Genomic DNA, 23,753 nt, shown 5'->3' with positions numbered 1-23,753 from the left:
GGACATTGACAATGGTGACACTGGAAATCCAGAAAAACTTCCTCTTCCCAATAGAAAGGGATCGGCCATAGTCAACTCGGTTAACCAAATGGTAAAGAGAAAGGCTAAGTCTGAGATAATCCCATGTACCATTCCCAAAGAGTCCATATGTGCCTATTGCCAAAGGAAAGGGGCATTGGTTGCGAAGCTGCCGAATTTACCTGAAACCTCATAAGGATGGTAAAGTCAAAAGTTTGACTCTACTTCAGGTAAAGTCTGTTATCTAACTCTATTAAGTCTCTTTTGGAGATTCTTAATACATGATGTAATGTAATTACATTTTGATGTTTTTGAAGAATCAAAGGAAGCTTAAAGAAAAGGTGTGCTGATTCTGATCGCATGGTTCGATGACTAGAATTTTGAGCCACTACATAAAAGTTATGAGATATTGCTTAGGAATAGATAACAACAAAGTTTTCATATGAATTTGCATTGTAAGGATAAGTATTTCCGCAAGTTTTAAAAATAAAAGAAAAGTTTTGATTTTATTTATTTTAAGTGTCCTTACAAAGGCATTTATGAAAAATTGTTGTTTATATGTTTCCATTGATAAGCAATATTGGAAAAATGAATTTGATTCTTTCGTTTGTAGTAGTGTCATAATTTATCAAATAAGGAAAGATTCTCATCACCAAAGTTTCAGTTGGATAGAAACTTGGAATCATGCAAGTTGTATTGTGTGATGAATGAGATTTTTCATCTTTGGTAAATTAAGACTAATTCCTTGTTCACATTCGCATGTGAGTCAAGTGAAGGACTAACGGATCGAGTACATTAGGTTATGTGCTGGTCAGGTCCATCACAAAGGTTGAGAAGATTATTCGTTATGATTTACTAAAGTTTAGTAAATATGGTTATCCTTACAAGTTTAAGTGTAATTCTGAAACATTGGAAAAGTTTCAATGTATGGCAGGATGGATAAGAAGAATCAAATAAGGCAGAAAGATAAAAGTTTCTCCAATCTGAAGAGATGGGAGAGTACTTGAGTATCTTGTTTTATGATTATCTTAGTGATTATGAAACCATATCACAATTGATCCTCTAAGGACATCTTAGTGTATCTGTTAGCTAAGGAGAGGAATCTTGAATTACGGAAATGGTTAAATCAAAAGATAAATCATACTTCATTCCAAAATAAAATCTTTGAGTCATACTCCAAGATTGAGCCTTGAGTGACATAATCTTAAGAAAGGTTTAAAACACTTGTCAAATGTAGAGTAAAATGTTTTCTTACTCTTGTACATTTGAAATTGGTAAGTTGTGATGTTTTGGATAAAACAAAGACCGACTAAGGCCAATTGTGTGAAGTGTTTGTAAAAGAATCCGCACTATCTCTTGAATATTGGGCAAGAGAGTCTTATATGTCAAGAGGACAGTGAGAGTCTAAAAGATCCTGAAATAGTTTCAAGAACTAATCAAGAGTTTTGTTAATCACTAGCCCACGACTTGAGGTTTGTAACCTATCATGTTGACATATTCTTATTTCTGTGTCTATTCCAGTTAAAAGTTGACTATGCTTGTGAGTTCTATGAGTTCTCAATTGTTTGCATATCAACCTGGAAGCAATGGTAGGCCCTTTTGCTGCCGGGTGGCAAGAAATGGAGATTGAACAAGTTCAGTCCATATGTGTTTGGATTTGCCACTAGCCTTGTCTCGTGATTATGGTTATGACAAATTCAGATGGAAACGAACACATACACCATAAAATCTAAGTGTCATAAGGTTTCTCTCCGACTCATGAAAATGATGGTGAGGAAACTCTTTCACTAAGTAGATTTTAAGTAGATAGCAATTGTGAGAATGACAAAAGGTCTAAACATTATGATTACGGCATCCCTCTTCATAATTGTTTAGACACACAAGTGAGCTATCTAAGGAAAGGTGTATGATTTTGATAAAGTCTTATCAAAGCAATTGCGTATCAGAAATCTGAACTTTGGTAAGAAAGTCAATAAAGTGTTGATTTCTAAAAGTCCAGCTGATCTCTGGATACATGTCAAAGCTAGTGGGAGCATAAGTGTTATGCTAGTAAGATAATAATCATTATGCTAGTGGGAGCATGATTATTATGTTAAGTGTTGCAAGTTAGCAATATTAATTATAGAAAACAAAAGTTTCAATTCGCCTTGAAAAAGTTGTTTTGCTATAATTAAGGGAGAGGATTTTATACTTCATTCCAATTCTACAAGCTTAGATTGAGATTTTAATCAACTTTAGTCAAGGATATATATGAATGTTATGTTGGAATGGTTCAACATAAGGAAATTCTATATATGTTGCGTTCTCAAAATTCGATTATGATTACGGCATACCTCTTCATAGTTCGAATTATGAGAACATGGAAAATAAAATTTTTTATAGCATGAATCGTGTCCCATATGCTTCAGATATAGGATCGATTGCATGTGCTATAATATTTATCCATTCTAAATTTTCCTAATGCTTGGGGCATTAAGAGGGAAAAAAGGATTAGAACTGGATATGACTAAAATGATTAAGAAATTGTCGAGGACAAATTGAGGTTTACCAAAGATTGGTTACTCATGGACAATTGGAAGTATAGAGTAAGGACCATATTGACATATTTTGAAAAGAGGCAACTCTTGTTCAAAAGTGATGGTCAAAATGGGAATATGGAATTGTTTCCATAGGTGGAAGTTATTCTTTGAATCTGTGTAAGATTAAAAAATTTAATGCAAAGAAGGATGTTCAAAGGAATGTACTTTGAATTTGAGACTTCATTTCCATGGAATTACTTTCCATTGGAATACTTTGTAATATCTGTTGCCAAGTCTTTGTGACTTGTGTGCATATTCATTACAAGAGGATCATTGCATATAAGTTTAGAATCTAACAAGATTACGGTAAATGACAAGAATTTGGTGTTCTTACATTTATTGTAAAGGATTTGGGATTTTGAAATGAGCATCATTGAAATGTTGTCAATCGATATGTTTCACAAAGAGAGGACCACATGTAAACATAGTGTGCATACTTGGAGTATGGCATAGCTATTTTTTGGACGAACATAGTGTGCATGCTTGGAGCATGGCATGACTATTGTTTCAATTCAAGTATTAAGTTGATTAATCGAAACATGAATAATGAGTAATCAATATGGTGCTTAGATAAAAGGTGTTTTTATTTACACTCAAAGTGTTGGGGCCATACAGGATTAGTATTATTTTTGTGTTTCACTTTGCATGTTTTGACTTCCAGAATAACTAGGTTATTCTTCCCGAATGACTAAGTTATTCAAACTATCCACAGTCGGTCATATGTTGGAAGTAGATATGAATCAAGACTGTCATGAATTTGTCTTGTATGATTTGTCTAATGTGCATTAGACATAGCAATGGTTGCTGCAACATTCATGAGTACTCATAAGGCATGAGTATTGGATTCAACCCACGCTCATTTGAATCACTTCATGGATTTTATCACGAGTGATCATGAGACGATAATATCTTATATTCTTCAAACCTAGAGATATGAGTTGTTGACTATGAGTTGGTTATACATTGATTGCACGAAAACGCATTGGTAACTCGATGTTATAAAACATGCCTTTGTGTATGATTCAACAAGTAGTCAGTACAAGCATATGAGTCGTATTTTATCCATTCCTTTTACCCTGAAAGGGATAAAAGCGATATCTGTGGGCCCCTCGATGATTTAGTGATGACAAAACATAAGTGCTCAGCCGGGCCTGGACTGATTTGATTTGTTCAATTAGTCAGTCATCATAAATCGGAAATCGGGAAACAACAAATGGACAGAGAGAATGATTATAATCCATGTCTCAGTCCATATGATATCTAGAATGGGGGAATATATGATCACTTATCTAATGGACGCGTCATTAATTTGTTCAGAGTTCGGCAGCAGCTTTTAAGAGCCACGATTGCTGGTCAGGTTGTGAAGGCGTACTTGAAATAATAGTTATTAGACTTATCCAAGTGGGAGACTGTTGGATTAGTGTCTAAGTCCATAACTATAATTGGTATATACTTGACCCGACCCGGCATGGTCCATTTGGGTTGCATGGCATCATGCATTTGGATAGACTAAAATGAGAGAAATAACACTTAAGGTTTATTAATATATTATAAGTTCTAATATATTAATAAGACTATTTAATTAGTATTGATCAAGAATTAATCTAGAATTAATTAAGTGATCAAAAGAAGACTAATTAAATATATGGGTTGATTGTGTAAATCATCCATACTTATATAGTGGGCTAATGCTCCATGGATTATCAAGTTGGGCTAAAACCCATAGGATGTTCCATGGATGCTCCATGGTGTATTTGAACCCATGGATCCAAGGAAATGGAAAGCCATGACAATTAGGGTTTACCCTAATTGTGACTAACTATATAATGATCTTATTACTGAAGAAATCAGCCAATAGAGAAACAAGTGAGGGCAAACCGATTTTAGAAGTGTTCTACTTTCTCTCAAGTTATTCCAAGTGTTTATGATGTTATGTGAACCATTTGAGGTGTCACATTTGGGGCACTAGGCTCTTGAGCTCCATGGAATCAAGCACCAAACAAGAGGTATGTAATTCTACTAGATTTTATATTATATGTACTTTATATTATTCTAGTTAGAACAATACCTTGGAAATTGATAATTGCATGTATAATAGTGAAAACATAGATCCAAAGTATTTAGGGTTGCATGTACACCATAGGAGTGTTAGAATGCTCAAAACCCAACAATTTCATGGGTTAGCACCATTTCACATTTTCCTAAGTAACTAAGATTGGGAATTTATAAGTGTTTAGTTACTTAGTATTTATCATTATACTTTTAATGAAAGGAGAATTAGAGTCATGTCCTACCCGTTCGGCTAACGACCCACCACCAGTCAAGGAAGCGGTGGGTGAGAGTGGACACCCATTAAACTGCCATTTTATAGGCAGTAACCTTATACCCCCCTTAGAGACCGACTTCGTGAATGAGGCCTACTAACGGTAAGATTGACTTTATCTTATACATATATATAACCATTAACTTTTAATATTATAATAGTATAAGGTTGAATTTTAAACACTTTAAAATTCTAAGGTTTAATTTGGAATTAAAGTATACATGGGGAAGTAACTTTGCAAATTCCAAAACTTGAGGGAAAGTTTTGAAACTTTTCAAAACTCTTAGATTTTCATAACTTATGAGTTTAATTAAGGTTTTTTAAAATCTTTAATGAAGAGACTCTTGAACATCCATAACTTGAGGACAAGTTATGGAGTTCATAAAACTATTTATGACAAAAGGACTCTTTAATTTGTAACCTATGACAATTTTATGAGTTTTAAGAGTCATAAATGTGACTTTTCAAATAATCTTGAGGACAAGTTACAAAAACACATTTTATGGACTACTTCTAGATCAATTTAGATTGAAAACAACTAACACATAACTTTTTCATTAATCTAAATTAACTCATAAAACAAGGTAACACAAAAACTTTTGGCGATCCATAACTTGAGGTCAAGTTATGGAGTCCATACAATTTCATTAAGATCAAGAATTACACTAACAAACAATTTGCATATAATTCCTATGATCTACCAAAACTCATAAGCATGAACAATCCACATCAACAATTTTCAAGAATCATATAAACATATATAAAACTTGAAACTTTGATAATGACTTTGAAATTGGTTTACCATAATCATTGCAGGAGTGCCTACTGCCACCTCCTGCCATCTAAGCACTACTCACCCTGGTGCTTCTGCTATGCCGCTGCTTAGCTTTCTCCATCTCTCCCTTCTTCCCTCTCTCGTTACCCATCGCCAATCAGAATAAACAGTGAAGGTAGCAAAGTTGCCACCTCGTCACTCTCCCCCGTTTCTCACTTCATCGACGATGAAGATCACCATAGCTGACGGTGGCAGTCCCTCCGCCTCCCTCCTGTCATAACCCACCACCACCCAACGCCGTTGTCGCTGCTGCTTCCTCTTGGTCCCTCGTCGAGCATCAGACAATAGAAACAAAGCAGTAAGGCTGCCCACCGCCACCAATCGCAGCCACCACCGCTGCTGCATTCTGTCGTCGTTGCCCTGCTGCCGTCGGTAAGCCGTCTCCGCCCTTGCTATTTTGATTTCGATAAACCTACATCGATGTCCAGTCGAGACCAAAAGACCGAATGATGGGTCTCGATTTTTGTTGAATCTCAAATCTGCAAATCACAATTGGTAACGAATCTGGTTGAAATTGGAGGTGGGTTCTTGTGTTCACTTTATAGTTCAAGGATGAACGAACTTGTTTTGCCACAAATTCCCGTTTGATTTTGGGTTTTTGAGATCTATCTAATGAAGATGAAAGGAAGCATGCGGTGGGGAGAGAGAGAGAGAGAGAGAGAGAGAGAGAGAGAGAGAGAGACCCTTTAATATTGAATAATTATGTTTTTTTTCTTTTTTTTTAAATAAGGCAAAACTTCATAAATGGTCCCTATGGTAGTGAAATGACAGAAATGTCATTCACTTAATGGCCAAAAGCTAACAGAGTTAGCGAAAAGGGTCATTTGTTAAATGTTTTGAAACCACATGGACCATCTGTGAGATTTTTAAAAATTAGGGACTAAAGTTCAGATTTTCAAAAACAACAGGGACCATTTTTGAAGTTTTGTCATAAAATAAAATCAAAATATATCATAATGTAATCCCATGTATCTTCGTATGTGCTAAAAAGTGATCCTTATGAAATCCCGAAAATATCTAAAATGGTAAAAAAAATTCCATAACTTCTTCAAATATCATAACAATAAATAACATAATCATACTTTACATAAGCATAAATATAAATCTTGTTGCGTTATTGCTTAAAAAAAATAAGCCTTAGTAGTTCACATAAAACTTAAAACAAAATTTAAGCAATGTTACTTTTATCCCTTACACAAGCTTCTTATATTTCTAACTAGTTTATAACCCGTGCGAACCACGGTTATAAAATTAATTAAACTTTAATATCAAAAAATCAAAATTATTAATTAATTATTTTAAATAAATTATTACTTAAGAGATATTTTTTGAGTTATATAAAATTATAATCGTTGATTTAAATAAATACGTGAAGTCATATCATCTTTTAATATGTATTAATTTTATTTTATTTTTCAATCTAATGTTATTATTTTAATATAATTAGAGTGAAAAAATTTAAAATTTGAAATTTAAAATGAATAATCAATTATTAATTTAATGTAATTAGAGTGAGAAAATTTAAATTTTGAAATTTGAAATAGATAATCAATTATTAATTTAATGTAATTAGATTGGAAAAATTTAAAATTTGAAATGAATAATTAATAGGTTGACAAGTGGCATGATAAGTGAGTATATAACATTAATAAGAGTTCTAATTGTATGACACTTGTCAATAGGAGATTAAACTTATTCTTTTATTAGAATATGGAGTAGGTGTGAGACTCATGTATTACATGGGTTTCAATAAAAAAAACTAATACAAAATTCTAAACATTTAAAAAGTATGAATTTATAAAAAAATTGAAAAAATATTGAATTATAAAAATTAAAGTGTTTTTTTTTCTCTTTTAAATTTAAACAAATAATTTAGATAAATAAATAAAGAAAGTTAATGAATCTTTAATTTGGTAATTTTGAAATTAGAAGGCAAGTTCATTAATGAAATTGATATGTATTTATTATTGAATATAAATATTATTTACAGTTTAATAAAATGAAAAAAACCATAAAATGACATGTGGAATAAAAATTAATTTAAAATAACTACAAAATTAAATATGGCAAAATAAATGAAAATATGACATATGGTAAAAAGATCTTTATTTATTAGGGAGGATTGTATATGATTACACGTTTTATTGTGAACTAAAATGCATATACATCTTTAATTGTTTATAGAATAAAACAATTAATCTTTAGCAAACCAAGTAAAAACATTAAGAATTCAACTTCAAAACATATGTATTCTTTACCAAAAGAATTAAACGCTTAAAATAAAAATAACCAAAGTTACCATAAGGGATACTTGAATCAAATCCATTAACTAGTTTAACATATGTTGTCTTTATCTTTATCAACTTAGTTTTCTTATCGTTAAAAAATATCTCAAACCATAATTTAAATACTTACTAAAAAAATATTAAAATTTTAATGGTTAAATATAATATCCCAAACGTGACCAACACAAATATTACTTTCCAGTAAGCAACAATAATACCATTAATTACAACTTGCAAAACATAATGCATAGCCAGACTTAAAAAAAATGGAATACACCAACATGAATAACAATAAACCATTAGATTTTTCAATCTAAGAGAAAAGCACGTTACCATTAATCATAACATGAATTCTCTCTATAATTGTGACGTGAACGTGAACCGCTAGATAAACCAAAATTACTTGGGAACGATTAAAAAAAATGGAGGTACACAAACACAAAGCTAGGAGAGGCCAAAGAATAATATATTTGGTTAAACTATTAATATTAGACAAAGCTTTCATAACGTGCCTTCCTTTTAAACACATACAAGTACAAGTCAGAAAAGAAAATTGCAGCAAATTTAAAAAGTCAAAGCAAGAATATATGGTAATTGTCAAAACAGTTGCTTCATGGGTATTAACTAGTCCTTTGTTAAAAGGAGAAGTAAAATCCAAAGGTAGTTCTTGATCTCTTATGGCTATGATGAGTACATATGAAAAGAAAAGCAACCATAAGTTTATATATACAAACACAAATCACAATGTAGCAAGGGTCAAGCCAGAAAACACCAATAAGAATAAGATCAGTAAACATACATATACGGTGTGTAATCGTTATTATTGTTTAAGTTTTTTTTTTAACTAGATTCGAGATTAAAAAAAATCTAATTTTTATGTTTTGGTTATATAAATTAACCAACAATTGGTAAATCCTTTTTCATGGTAAGCATTTTTAGAAGCCACCGACGATGCAAGCTGACATTTCAGCCTTATGATCATTACATTCGCTATCCTTTTTGTCTTGAGACTTACTCAAAGCTTTAGAACCGATCACACATCCCATAGAACTTGGAAACTGTGTGTGTTCAAATCCCAACGGTTTTGATAAAGACATACATTCATGGCTTAATTTTGGCCTTGCTTGTATTAAATCACTATTTTGTGATTCCATTGCAGTTAGTTCCTTGGAAAAGGACCTCTTTATTCACTTATTTTACCACTCTATAATTCTCAAACGTATCATGAATCAACTCTCCATCCTCTTGATCTTCGTCTTTCTCCGAATCTTGGCTTTCCACTTCTTCAGATTCTTCATAGACACGACTACTATCAAGCAAATGCTTATAGTATGCATCCAACCTGACATTTACGTAGTACTCCATCCCAATAATCTCCTCCACTATGGCATTATGAGAAATGGTCTTATTAATGGTTGTTTTTTTATAAACACGACCACATGCAATGTTCTTTAATAGTCAATTGATTAAAATAAAGATTAAAAATGATTAAGGAATATTTAAAAATATAAAATAAAAATGCAAACAAATAAAATATTTAAAAAATGTTAGAATCTAAACTATATAAATTTATGGGTAAATTACACGGATGGTCCCTGTGCTTTAGGGGAATCTGTGTGCTTGGTCCCTAAAAACTTTTTTTAACTCGGACAGTCCCTAATTTATATTTTTATTGCACGTTTGGTCCCTGTCCGTTCTAAAAAGACTGATTTACCCTTACTGTCTTCTTTTACCTATTTTAAATTACCAGTTAATTAAAAATATTAATTAAATGTTGAAAATCTATTAATTAAATATATATTGGTATAATTCAGGAGCCTACACCACCGTACCCTCCTCCCCTCCCTTCCCTAATTGTGTTCAGTCACCGAAAAATCTTTCACATTGATTGTGTCTGCTCCTGCTCCACCTCCACCTCCACCCCCCCCCCCCCCATAACTCCTCCCCCCATAACTTTCTTTTCTGACTACAATGAAGCATATTACTGTAATCACCATAATGAATTGAACTTGAACCTTAAATTGATCCATGATGCAAACCTGAAACCAGTGTTGCAAAACTCGGCTTACTCGGCCGATTACTCGGAATCGGCCCTCCACCGAGGCGAGTAATGTCAACTCGGCCGAAAAACTCGGATTTAGACAAAATCGGCCAAAAATCGGCCAAAAATCGGTCAAACTCGGTCAAAAATCGGACAAACTCGGGCCTACTCGGTCTTACTCGGGCCTACTCGGTCAAACTCAGCCAACTCGGTCAAAATCGGTCAAACTCGGTCAAAGGGTCAAAATTGTCATAAAAAGAGAAAAAAATCAAGAAGTTCAAGATTAATATGTATAATGCACTTAATGATTTATTATTTAACACAAACATGTGATTATTACTACATATATATCTTAAATTTTCAGTAATTATCCACGTAGTGAGACAATTATATGTATTTCAGTTTTTATGTATTCACATGTATCTAATTTTGGTTATATATTTCAATCAAATTATGATTTTAACTTATGATTTTGACATATATAATTTTCCAAAAAATATTTCTACATGAATTACCGAATCCGAGTACTCCCCAAGTACTCCCGAGTACTCGCTACTCCCCAGTCGGCCGAGCAGGTACCGAGTAGCGAGTTCTACAACCTTGCCTGAAACTGAAACTAAAATCAAAAGTGAAACTGAAATCATACCCAAAATTCAAAATCAGATATGAATTCAAACCTACAACTGAAATCAAACATGAAATCATACTGAAATTTGAATGTGAAACTTAATTCAAACCTAGAATTCAATCAAACCTAAAACTGGAAACTGAACCTTAAATCGAACCTAATCAGTGTTGTAGGATCGTTTTGGGTGCGGAAACTGCAATCAAACATGAAATCTCGCTTCTAGTTCGATAACATGATCCCTAATCTGAGACAGAGAAAGAGGCTAATGCTTAAGTTTGTATTGTCTGACCAGATTTGAGTGCCTGCTTCACATCTGCCTTCTCTGGTGGCGTTGGCAATAGATGTTGATGGCGCACGATAGTAGAGGGGGTCGGAGGCCATGAAAGAAGAAGTTTGTGGAAAAACCTTGAAGGAAGAATACGAGAGATTGGGAATAAACGTGAGCGAGACAATTGGAGTTTTATGTGTCGTATGCTTTCAAGTGAAATAGAGAGTGAGAGAGGCGGAGTAGAGATTAATCCCACGAGTGAAGAAGGGAACGAGATGAAGGTTTTTCTCACCAACCATGTATGATGTTGTTGGAGTCGCCAGAGATGAAGCTGATCTGTGATGCAGCTTGTGATGCAACTGGAGTGTGGTGATGATGGAAGACGAGATGTGTAGGAGGAGCCAAGGAGGGTTGAAGGCGTTGCTTAGGGTTTTAGGGATTCTTTTCATTTTTTTAAAAAAAAATTTAAAATATATTGTTAATATTAAAAGGTAAAAGAATAAGTAATAAATAAATAAGTTATTAAGGGTAAAATAGTCTTTTTAGAACGGACAGGGACGAAGCGCGCAACAAAAATATAAATTAGGGACGGTCCGAGTTAAAAAACGTTGTTAGGGACCAAACACGCAGATTACCCTAAACCACAGGGACCATTCGTGTAATTTACCCTAAATTTATATTTCTATTATTTAAACTACAAAGTACAAAATTAAAGGAGCCTATGGACTTTCCGTTGGGTATGACATAAGAGATAGTGGCAATTTGGCAAAGGTGGGGCGGCCCGGCCAAGCCGTTCTGATGTTTACATAAATAATACTTTAATACAACAACAACATAATATAAAGTCAAACATATTAAGAGGACATTGTACAATGATGTAATTTTAAATTGTAATTACAGCTGAGGATTTGATCTTTATATCTAATTTCTTCTCTGTTATTTGTTTTTACCTCTTGACTATAGTATTTCTCCTTGCAGGCTTAGTTCGGATCTTTATTTTCATAATTTTAAAACATAAAACATAAATAATTATATTATTTGGAAAGGAAATAGAATATTATATATTGATATTATAACACGAAAACTACTAAAAAAATTTACGTGAAGGGTAAAATAGAAACTATGTAAAAGTAAAAGCGCGTTTTTGATATTATCCGTTTTAGAAAAGGATATATATATGCCCCACGACAGACTTCCCTTTTCCATAAACCCTATCCATTCGCCATTCGAGAACAAACAAGGAAATCCATGGCAATAGTAGATATTCATGAAGATATCATCAAAACCCACATCTTGACCAGACTCGACGGTCAAACACTCGCCGCCGCCGGCTGTACATCTTCTCAGCTACAAACCCTCTGCACCGATCACAAACTATGGTCCGATATCTGCTCTTCCAGTTGGCCCTCCATCGCCGACCCTCTAGTCAGCGAAGCTATCTCCAACTTCCCTTCCGGCTACCGTTCTTTCTACTCCGACTCCTTCCCATCTCCCAGCCACCACCTCTCCACTGCCATATCATCACCTCCAACTACCCATATCATCTCCTCCGTCGACATCAGATACCACGACGAACTCGTATTCTCCAAGGCGGAATCCACCAACACCACCCCCAGCGACTGGTTCCAATCGTCTCCGTTTCGTATTGATCTTCTCGGACCCAAAGAAGTCGTACCTTCGGCCGTTAAATTCTCCGGAGAAGATCAGACACTTCTGTCGAATCTTGAAAAGAACATGACGTTGAATTGGATCATGATAGACCCAAGCCAGAACCGGGGAGTGAATCTATCAAGCATAAATCCTGTTTCTGTCCAACGGAACTGGTTGACCGGCGACCTAGAGGTGACGTTCGCGGTCGTGATCGTCCCTGACTTTCTCCTCCATAATAAGGATTACGTGAACTGCAACATACAGATCACATGCGGAGTGAAAGAAGTCTGCGGAGTATTAAACGTAAGTAGGATTAGCTTAACGGTACTTGACATGGATAGCAAGTGTTTGAGCGGAAAGGAGAGTATGGTAATTTTACAAGGACTTACGGTGGCCCAGAGGCGGAGAAGGAGGTATAGCGGCGGAGGAGAGGAGCAAAAAGAAAGATACGATGAGTTCATTCGAAAGAGGAGAGAGAGAAAGGAGAATATGGAGAGGAAAGAACGACGGGTGGACATGGCTTGCGTCGCCAGTGGGGTAGCCATCTTTATGGCATTTTGGTCGTTTGCCCTATCGTGGTAAATTCAACCAATAACAGTCAAAGTCAAGACTTTACATTCTTTACAAAGCCTAATTGATAGATACAAATTCTTTTATTAATTTGATTATTTGATGATACTATATGTTCTTTTATTGACATTCATTTCAAGGACTTGTAAGAATTCCATTTGTGCATGTCATTGTTTTGGATATGATTAATACTTAATTCAAGCAAAAATGAGCAATAGTTTGGTGTTTTTTTTTTGGTTTGATCATTTGGTATGTATTAAAGGCCATGCACAAACAAGTTGATCAAGTACCATATAAATCGAAACCAAACTAGTCTATACATCGATTAGAACATTAGGAATACCAATCATTAAATTAAGTTAACATTTCCGTCTCATATATGTTGATAAGCAACTACTGAGTACCAATCATCTCTTTGATATGCATGTATAACAACATAACAATTTTAGGCTAAGAACCAAACTACGTATTCGTCAATCGTCATCCAATTTGTTCTCATGGGTAATGTTAAATATTGTAATCAATACAACCATAATAACAACATGGGATTTGCTTTCAAGTTAAATAATTACTCAATTAAATATTGTTTTTTTTTTCCAAAAGTCGCCGGTAAAGATAAGCCAAGTCGTCGGTAATGGTAATAACGGCAACATGTCGCCGGTCATAAGTCGCCCGCTAATGCTCTGTCGCTATTGATCAAAATGTCGCCGGTAAAAAGAGTTGTTGACGCTAATGCTCCTATCGCCGCTAATGCCCGTGTTGCCGATAATAGTGTCGTCGGTAATAACATGTTTCATTTTTTAGTTTTTTTTAATCAACGATTTTGGATTTAAAAAAAACGATACATTACGACATTAAATATAGAAAAAAAATTACAAAACAACATCCGACTAGATACTAAATATTGTTATAATAAATTCATACCAAAATAAACAATCAAAGTTTTACAATTCTAACAAGTAGAAAAGTGTGACGACAAGTCTAACATACAACACACAAATTAATTATCTGACAAACCACCATCTTCATTCCCATCGTTTCCTCCTTAATTATTCCCCGATTGAAAAAACGCATAAATTCCTCCCTACGTGTCGGATCGTTGAGAATTGCCTGAAGATTTTCCAACTACATAATAAATAACAATATATATAAATTTATAAGTTAAATTATCAAACATAAATAAAAACTGCCAAAGCACATTCCTATTTTTTGCACTTAAATACAAGATATACCAAAAGTATATTGTTATTTCTTGCACTTAGGACAAAAACACAATTACCAAGTCAACGTGCATTTTATGATGTCAAAGTACATTGTTATTTTTAAACTAGAGACATAAAACCAAAGTACATTGCTATTTCTTGCACTTGGGACAAAAACCCAATTAACAAAGTTTTTGGCAAAGAATCACCACAAATCAAAATTACCAAATCAACATGAATTTTATGATGCCAAAGTAAATTGTTATTTTTAAACTAGAGACAAAAAACCAAAGTACATTGCTATTTCTTGCACTTGGGACAAAAGCCCAATTAACAAAGCTTTTAGCAAGTAATCACCACAACCCAAAATTACCAAATCAACATCCATTTTATGATGCCAAAGTACATTGCTATTTTTAAACTAGAGAGAAAAAACCAAAGTACATTGATATTTCTTGCACTTGGGACAAAAACCGAATTAACAAAGCTTTTAGCAAATAATCACCACGATTAACAAATCAACATGCATTTATTGATACCAATTACCAAAGCTTTTAGAAAACAATCACCACACAAAAAAATTACCAAATCAACATGCATTTATTGAAATTAAATAATCTTGTTTTACCTATGATGGATGTGATGGATGTGGTGGTGGTTGCGATGGCTGTGAAATTGAAGGGATAGCATAAGGTTTCCGATCAATGCCTCTGATATGGTTGTGTCTTTCTCCTAATACTTTCTCGAAAGTAGCTCTTTCTTGAGCGGATGTTAACTCTCTTTTACTTCTGGCCCTTGCGTTTGTTCTAAGAGCTCCTCTACTAACCAATTCTATATTTCCCAAAAGTGATTAACAATTAAATATAAATAAACACTTAATTATATGATAAATTTTTTAACACCCAGAAACCAGAAGGCCAATTAAGGAAAGAAAAACCTCAAATCAAGAAGGCAACTCGTCGAGTTCAAGGGTGAGAACTCGACGATTAGGAACATTGGGTAGGCAGGAATTTAAGGACCAACTCGACGAGTTGGGGAGGACCAACTCGACGAGTTGGACTGGGTTTGGGAAACCCTAAATTCGAGATTTTGCATCCTATTTAAACACTTTATGGCCTAGGGTTTGGCCTTATTTCTAGCCTCCATTGTCTAAACCCTAGATCTCGAAAACCTAATGCTATTGTGAGCCATTTTGAGTGTTCTTGTGAGTGCTTGAAGAGCTTGGAAGGAAGGAAAGCTTGAAGGAACAATGAAGAGTTGCTAGCTCCAGAAACCTCTCTCCATTTTCGTCACTTTCTGGTAATCAAGTCTCAAACTTGACTAGTAGTTGATTAGATCTCCATCTTAGCATCCTTTATGTGGTTTTTGGTCCAAATGATATGACTCTTGGGATTTGGACGTCCCAAGTGAAGAACACTCCAGATCTAGTGTCTAGAGGGACTCTCATGATATAAAGGTGCCAACTTTATGGCCATGGAAGTCCCATGCAACCTATAAGCTTCTATGTTTGGCCTCTCTAGCTCCAAAAGGGCCATGTATGTGGATAGAGCTTGAAGTTGTATGAGATCTTCTTGCCCTAGAGTCCAGATCTATGACCCTATTGTTAATCTTGCAGTTTTGGTGGTGTTTGAATTAAGACTTTAGCCTTTTTGGGTTAGGGTTTGAGCTTAATCCATTTAGGAAAGATATTAAAGGGTAAAGTTGGAACTTTACCCTTCCAGAAGTATTTTCAGTTTAGATTTGGAGTATAGAGTGTAGATCTATAGAATAAGGGCTTAATGCATTGAGAAAGGCTAACAGAATGAAGAACTCGACGAGGTCATAGAGGAACTCGACGAGTTGGGTCGACAAATCCCAATTTTGTTTAAAGGGGAGAACTCAACGAGTTCATAGAAGAACTCGACGAGTTAGATCGCGATTTCATAGTTCTGTGACTCATGGGAACTCGACGAGTTGAAGGGCAAACTCGACGAGTTGAATCAATTGGGAGTGTTGACTTTGACTTTGACAAAGGTTGGCCGTGGAGGATTATGAAGTATGAAATGGGTTCAAAAGGGTTGAATAGAGTCCATATTCGGACAAGTGTATGTGAGGGGTAGAATGGTATTTTACCACAGTGAGGACTTATAGTGAAGCTATGAGAATCCCAAACTTAATTAGTTTATATGATGACTAGCAGCTCGGGGAGCCGAAGGATCAGCAGTTCGGGGATTTGCCAGCTAGCAGCCAGAGGATTATACGTGAGATTCAGCCTTGCGAGGTGAGTTTCCCTTTGTGTGAACGGGTCTAAGGCACCAATACCGGCACGTATTTGTATGCATGTATGATTGTATGTTCCGGACTAGTGTCCGATGTCGGGCGGTGCCCGAGGAATGTTGGTACGCTTGATTTCTTCGTGATTCATGCATGTGTCTGTATGGTATGTTTCTGGATTACGGTCCGATGCCGGGCGGGGCCCGAGGAATGTTTATATGTATGTTTCCGGACTACGGTCCGATGTCGTGCATTTCCCGAGGAAGGTATGCATGTTTAGTTATACTTGTTGTCTTTGTGATACTCGTATGTACCTGGTAGTGAGGTGAGTGTGGGCGGGTTCCCGTATCTGATCACTAGCTGAGTATGGACGGGGTTCCATATCTCATCATTAGTGAAGTAGGGGCGGGGCCCATGATAGGTGAGACCTTAGGACTTGAGCATATAGTACTGTGTATGAATTTTTATATGCTAGTATGATTATTTGAGATTGTTTGTATGTTTATAGTGGGTGAGGCCCAGAGACAGGCAGGGTCTGGAAGAAACAGATTTATATACCGAGCGGGAATCGATGTCAGGCGGGGCCTGATGCTGGACACTATTCGATGCCGGGCGGGGCCCGATGTAGGGGCGGGGGCCTAGTATGTGTGATTATGTGTATGACATGTGGTAGGTTGGGTAACTCACTAATCTTTATGCTTACGGTTTTCATTTTTGGTTTCAGGTACTTCCAGTTGGAAAGAGAGGAGTTTGGGATGGTTTACTCTGATGTTTTGATACGATGCTCTGATTGATGTTTGGAATACTATGACTTATATTTTGAGGAAATAATTTTAATAACTATGGTATATTTAATGGTTTAAAAATGAAATTTGTGGTCATGATTTTTGGGATATTTCAAAATTATAATTAAATACTTATTTATTGTTGTTCCGGCTCGACAGTAACAAATAGACCATCCCTATCGTTATGAGCCTTGCGAAACGGTTCCACTCTCTTAAGGTTTTGTTTAATATTAAAAATTAGATTATATTTTAAATAAAGAATTACATGTATTGTACGTTACCTTCTTATAGCAAGTACTGCTATACGAGCTCGACCCCCCACGATTCACGGTCGTTTGCATTTGACGGACTTTTTTGTTCCTTTCTGAAGCAATTATGTGTTCTTTCGTTTGGAAATACTCAATTGTTTTCTTCCAATTATCAACATCCATACCATCTGGAGGGTTGGCTAATGCTCTCGGGATATCATGATACCCTCTGACTTCCATAAAATATTACTTTGCATCAAATTTATGCTCTCGATAACCTTTTAACAAAGCTGGTTGAAAACTCTCTGTCAACAGATGAGCGTCTGGATCCCGGTACATCTGATCCAAATCAAACTATGTCTACAAAAAAAAGTTAACCAAGTAAAAACCAGTCATAATTAACCATATAAAATATTTTTATATAAATAATTTACCCCTAAATGTTGTATTAATGTATCCTTTATTGCAGGGGAAACTTTTTTCCAAGTCCATTTATCGAAAGGGGCCATCTGCCACATTATTTTTCCAACTTCTCGTGCAAACATGTCTTTCGGTTCTCCTACGGGATCATATGTCATATCCCTATCATAATCCATGTTAATCGGTTTGCCCTTATTTTGTAAGAGTGCTCTTTCAAACTTAATATTTTTGGCTTTGCCTTGGTCTTTCCTGCGTTGCTCATATAATTAAAAATTATTAGAAACAATATTTAATTTATAATAACTGAATAAAAATAGTAAATAAAATTTCATAACAAGACTTACAGTCCTGCTCATGATGACCAGTACATGTACCACCTAGGAAAGGTGGGTCCTCAGCTCCATCACCCCCATGTCCACGGTCCATTACAACAGTCATGGTGTACACAAACAAAAGCAATATCGACATTATTTCCTGAAAAATTATAAGATATACAGTTATAATTTCAATTGTAGTGGTTTACTTTATGTTTTCGAAGACATGCATCTTACTATCGTACCTTTATATATATATATATATATATATATATATATATATATATATATATATATATATATATATATTATTTATAACATTTTTTTGTTTTTTTTTCCAATTATAGCATTGTACTTTGTAGAATTATATTATCTTGTTGTTTTCTATTGTAGTGGTTTACTTTATGTTTTCAAAGACATGCATCTTACTATTGTACCTTTTTATATTTTTATATTTATAATTTTTTGTTTTTATTTTCAATTATAACATTGTACTTTAAACAATTATATTATATATATATATATATATATATATATATATATAAATATATATACACACACACCATAAAAGTAGAGTTAATATGTTGTTCTTTGTTACCTTCCAGAATAATATATATATATATATATATATATATATATATATATATATATATATATATATATATATTGGTTTATTTTATATATACTCGTTAAATAAACTTTTTGTTAACATAGCTTATTAATTGCTTCATAGAATAATTTACTATTATTGTAATGTCTGATTCCTGGTATGTATTTAACTTATAATTTATAGAGCAACTCGACGAGTTGGGAGCCCCAAACACGTCGAGTAGAGATCATAAGGGCTGCGTACTTAAGTAACCTACTCGACGAGTTGGGAGGCCTCAACTCGACGAGTAGCCTGGCAGATATAAAACCCTAATTTCCGGGGTTTGCACCCTATTTAAACACCTTAACCCCAATGTGTTGGCCTCATTTCCAGCCTCCACTATCCAAAAACCCTAATCTAAAAACTCTAATGATATTGTGAGTGTTTCTGAGCCATTTCAAGTGTTTTAGTGTGTGTATTGAAGCCATTGGAAGAAGAAAAAGCTTGAGGACACAAGAAGGAGTTTATTGATCCAGAATCCTTGCCTTATCCACGACATTTTGCTAGTATAAAGCTTGAACCTTGTCTAGTGGTCATTTAGATCTCCATTTTGGAGTTCCTTGCTTCTTTTTGGTCCAAATGATATGATTCTTGGGATTTGAACGTCCCAAGTGGAGAACATTTCAGATCTAAGGTCTTGAGGGGTTTTCATGGCATAAAGGTGCCAAATTTATGGCCATGGAAGTCCCATGCAACCTTTAGACCATCATTTTGGCCTTTTGGAGCTTCTAATAACCATGCATGTAGAGAAAGCTAGGACTTTACGTGATCTTTTTGTCCCTAGAGTCCAGATCCAGGACCTCATGGTCTATCTTGTAGCTTTGGTGGTGTTTGGATTAAGACTTTGGCCTTTTGGGTTAGGGTTTGAGCTTAATCCCTTTAGGAAAAGTATTAATGGGTGAAATTGGAAACTTTACCCTTCTAGAGGCATTTCCAGTTTAGATGTAGAGTATGGAGTGTAGATCTAAAGAATAAGGGCTTAATGCATTAAGAAGGGCAAACAGACTGAAGAACTCGATGAGTCCATAGAGGAACTCAATGAGCTGGGTCAAAGTGTCTCGATTCTGTTAAAAAGGAAGAAATCGACGAGTTGGAGAAAACTCGACGAGTTGGATCGCAATTTCACGATTTTATGATTCATGTGAACTCGTGGAGTTGAAGGGAAAAATCGACGAGTTGACTCAACTCGGAGCGTGTAACACCTGTTTTGGTTTGGGAAGGTTTTATGCATGGACTCGGCGAGTTGGGAGATCAACTCGTCGAGTAGGGTCGTGATATCTTGGACGCGGATCGGGACCGACTCGGCGAGACAGTGTTGTAGGGAGAATACCCTAATTTTGGGGTTTGCCCCTATATAAACATCAGTAGCCACCTCATAGCCTTCCATTTTACACCCTAGAAGTTGTTCTCAACTGCAAACCTTTTGTGTGTGATGAGAGAGAGCATTTGTGAGTTTGTCTTTGGGATTTTAGGGAGGATTTCAAGCTTGAAGAGGAAGTATCAAGCAAGGAGCACTAGATCGAGTATCTATTTCGTGTTGGGCACCTTATTGAGGTATTAATATGTTTCCTTAAAGCTTAAAGCTCTTAGATTTCTTTTGGAAGATTATAGCCATCCTTGAGGAATGGAACCAAGTTTGGATCTGGACCTATCACAAGGATATGGTTCCAGATCTGGAACTTCTTAGGTCCCAAATGTCATCGAGTTGTCTCCTTGGTGCACCCTAATTCTTATTCGTGCATTAGGGACTTGTAAGAAGCTTGTTGATGTGGTTTTGGCATTATGAGACTTAGTATGAACGTAAAGTTGGCAACTTTACGTGGTATTATCACTAGTAGAGGATAGATCTGAAGTTTGGGACCTTGAGTCCCACTGTAAAAGGCCGTAAACATAATGAACTAAGGGGACTCGGCGAGTCGTGCAAGAGACTCGGCGAGTCGAGATGGTTTCCTCGTTCACGGCTAGAGGTTCACGGCCAAGGGTTCACGGTCAAGGGTGTTCGGTTGGGAGTTTACGACCGTAAAATCAAGGAACTCGACAAGTCTCTCGGGTGACTCGGCGAGTTGGCGAGTTAAGCGAGGAACCCGACGAGTGGCTAATTGCACTCAACGAGTCAAGGTCAATTTGGACTGTTGACCTTGACTACATACATAGACTTTGACCAGGGTTGACCTGAGGGTATTTATGGGTTTGTGTCAAGTTAATCACCTGATGATTATGGGCAGTTGAGAAGGAGCGGCGTGTGGGATATGTCTGATTTCAGCTTATCAGTCCAGCAGTCAAGAGGTGAGTCTTCTCACCATACCCATGGGTTTAAGGCACCAAGGCCGGCCCATTATGTGATTATGATATATGTGTTAGTCATTATGTGTTTTGGTATGTCATGTGAATGTGTGTTTTGCACGGAAGACCTCGGGGGGGGGGGGGGGGGGCGTGGCATTGGATGTAAGACCATGTCGGGTAACCCATGGCTATCCTAGGTAAAGACCATGTGGGGTAGCCCATGGCATTCTTACAGGTTTTATGTATGCATGCATGGCTTGTGTGATAGGTGTGTAGCTTTAATTAGCTAATTTTATGATAATTGGTATACTTGCTATGTAGAGGTGTGTGATATGTATATATGCGTGATATGCGGTAGAGATAGCCTTTGTGGCTTATGGTAGAGACATCCTTTATGGCTGATGGTAGAGATAGCCTTGTGGCTGATGGTAGAGATAGCCCATGTGGCGAACGGTAGAGATAGCTTTTACAGCTAATATGATATGTGTTATGTGGATTGTGTGTGTGGGGTATGCTATGGGGGACTCACTAAGCTTTGTGCTTACGGTTTACAGTTTTGGTTCCAGGTTTCATCGATTTGGAAATGAAGGGATCACAATGCACACACCTATGATTTCCGCAATGATTGATTTTGGGATGATCTCTGATAAATGTTTTACTTAATGATGAATTGAAACGTTTAGAATAAATGGTATCAATGTTTTAGCTATAATAAAAATGAAATTTTTACCTCTGATTTTTGGGAAGTTAGAAGTTGGTATCAGAGCCTTGGTTTGAGAGATTCGGACTTACTTTCAGGTGTGCCTGAACTCACACTGAGGATCTGAAAAGTTTTCAAAAGAAAAATGTTTTAAGTAAAGAATTTATAAGACAAGAAAGGGTGTGGTGCATGCAATCGGCCGAGCTCAAGGAAGTTTCCTAGGATACCCTTATATGTTGTCTGTTATGGTTTGATTATGAATCTATGAGTCGCATGTTAGTTAGGGCTAGGGGAGATGCCGGTATATGCTGTATGAGCTGGTAGACTTGCATGCTAGTGCTGAGTAGTCAGCAATAGGTTGGCCTGATATGTGGTGTTTGTAGCCTTGGGAATATTTGATGCCATGCTAGAATGAGAATGATTATTGATATTAGTACCTGCTACGTGTATGTTTTTAAAATTGTATACGGTTAGGATCTTATAGCCTTAAAATAATTGATTTGGCCTTATTTCTTGTTCCTTGTTTGGTTGTGGTCCTAGGTAGAGCCTATTATTCGACAGTCTATTAGATTCTGTTCTGTGTATAATTTCCATGCATAAGGCAGCCGACAGTGAGAATGAATGGATGTGGGTAGCGCGGGTTGCGATATGTGGGTGGAATGTTCTATGGTAGTTCTTTGGATCGGAGTGTTCCTGCACGAATGCTACTTGCTTCATGCTTTGTGGAACTCTTGAGTGATGGGAGTCAGCCATTAAGTGGATATGACGATATCCAGGAGGTGGATGGTTGGCATCATGAGGAGTTCCTCAGCAGCTGATGGCAGGGTGAAGTTGGGAACGTAGGAAAGCCTAGGATATGCTCCAGTGAGTTAGTGGGGCAGTTCGGTGAAGTTAGGGAGCATAGGAGGTGCTTCGATGGATATTGTGTTGCGGTATAGCGGATATTCGATGCATCAAGGGGTAGGTGACTTAGAGGATTCGGGAGGATTGCTGAGGAAAGTATGAAAATCTGTGGAAGGTAGTATGGGCCCGTACTACTGAAAGCACAGGATCCATACTCGAATCGGTGAGAGTTTGGGAGAATATAAGAAGCCTGGGAAATAAATTTTTTGATTATGATTGAACCGTGGGGATAGCTGTTGTGCAGAATATGGATGAGCACGCAAGGGGAAGGACCAGGGTTTGGTCCCGGCTCCGGTGGTGAGCCAGATAGCGGAGGGATTGCCAGGATTTTGAATTCGCCTTGGATCTCTTATATCAGGCGGCAAGGGTTGATCGTGCGATTTATTACGTTTTGGTATTTGACTATATGTCTAGGGAATAGTTTATAGTCAGCTTAGAGCAGAGGTAGCTCCAGCTACTATAGTTCAGCAGTTGGTGATTGAAATGGTGGGGGGTGTCAGGGTGCTAGACCCTGAATGGTATGGATCTCAGAACCGAGGACGAAATATTGATTAGGAGTACCTCAGAGAGAGAGGTTCAGGTTAGGTGAATTATTAGAGGGCCTCGGGCGGAGACCCAAGGGTTTGGATCAACAATTGAGAGACCAGCAAGGTCAGATCCAGTGCAACGGTTGCAGAACTGCACGATGAAGTTTCATTCCAAGGGATTAGATTGTCATTGGGATTGGGATGAGGTGTTTCATCTTGTTCTCAGGGTGGTCGAGGGATCACATGAGGAGGGGGTCAGGATTCCTTCAAAT

General features: G+C 36.2%; 1 protein-coding gene across 1 annotated transcript; it reads left to right on the top strand.

Annotated features, from left to right (window-relative positions):
- The first annotated feature begins 12,171 nt into the window (after positions 1-12,171).
- LOC145161871 (F-box protein At2g27310-like) lies at positions 12,172-13,405 on the top strand. Its single transcript, XM_079081371.1, has one exon. It carries the CDS (start codon positions 12,226-12,228, stop codon positions 13,207-13,209), a length of 984 nt encoding a protein of 327 aa, XP_078937497.1. The 5' UTR covers positions 12,172-12,225; the 3' UTR covers positions 13,210-13,405.
- The last annotated feature ends 10,348 nt before the right edge of the window (positions 13,406-23,753 follow it).

This window comes from Lactuca virosa, chromosome 1, assembly GCF_052849685.1.
Source record: "Lactuca virosa cultivar CGN04683 chromosome 1, Lactuca_virosa_CGN04683_v6, whole genome shotgun sequence".
Taxonomy (NCBI): Eukaryota; Viridiplantae; Streptophyta; class Magnoliopsida; order Asterales; family Asteraceae; genus Lactuca; species Lactuca virosa.
Note: the sequence above shows the minus strand (reverse complement) of the source record. Positions and strands in the feature narration are given on the sequence as shown.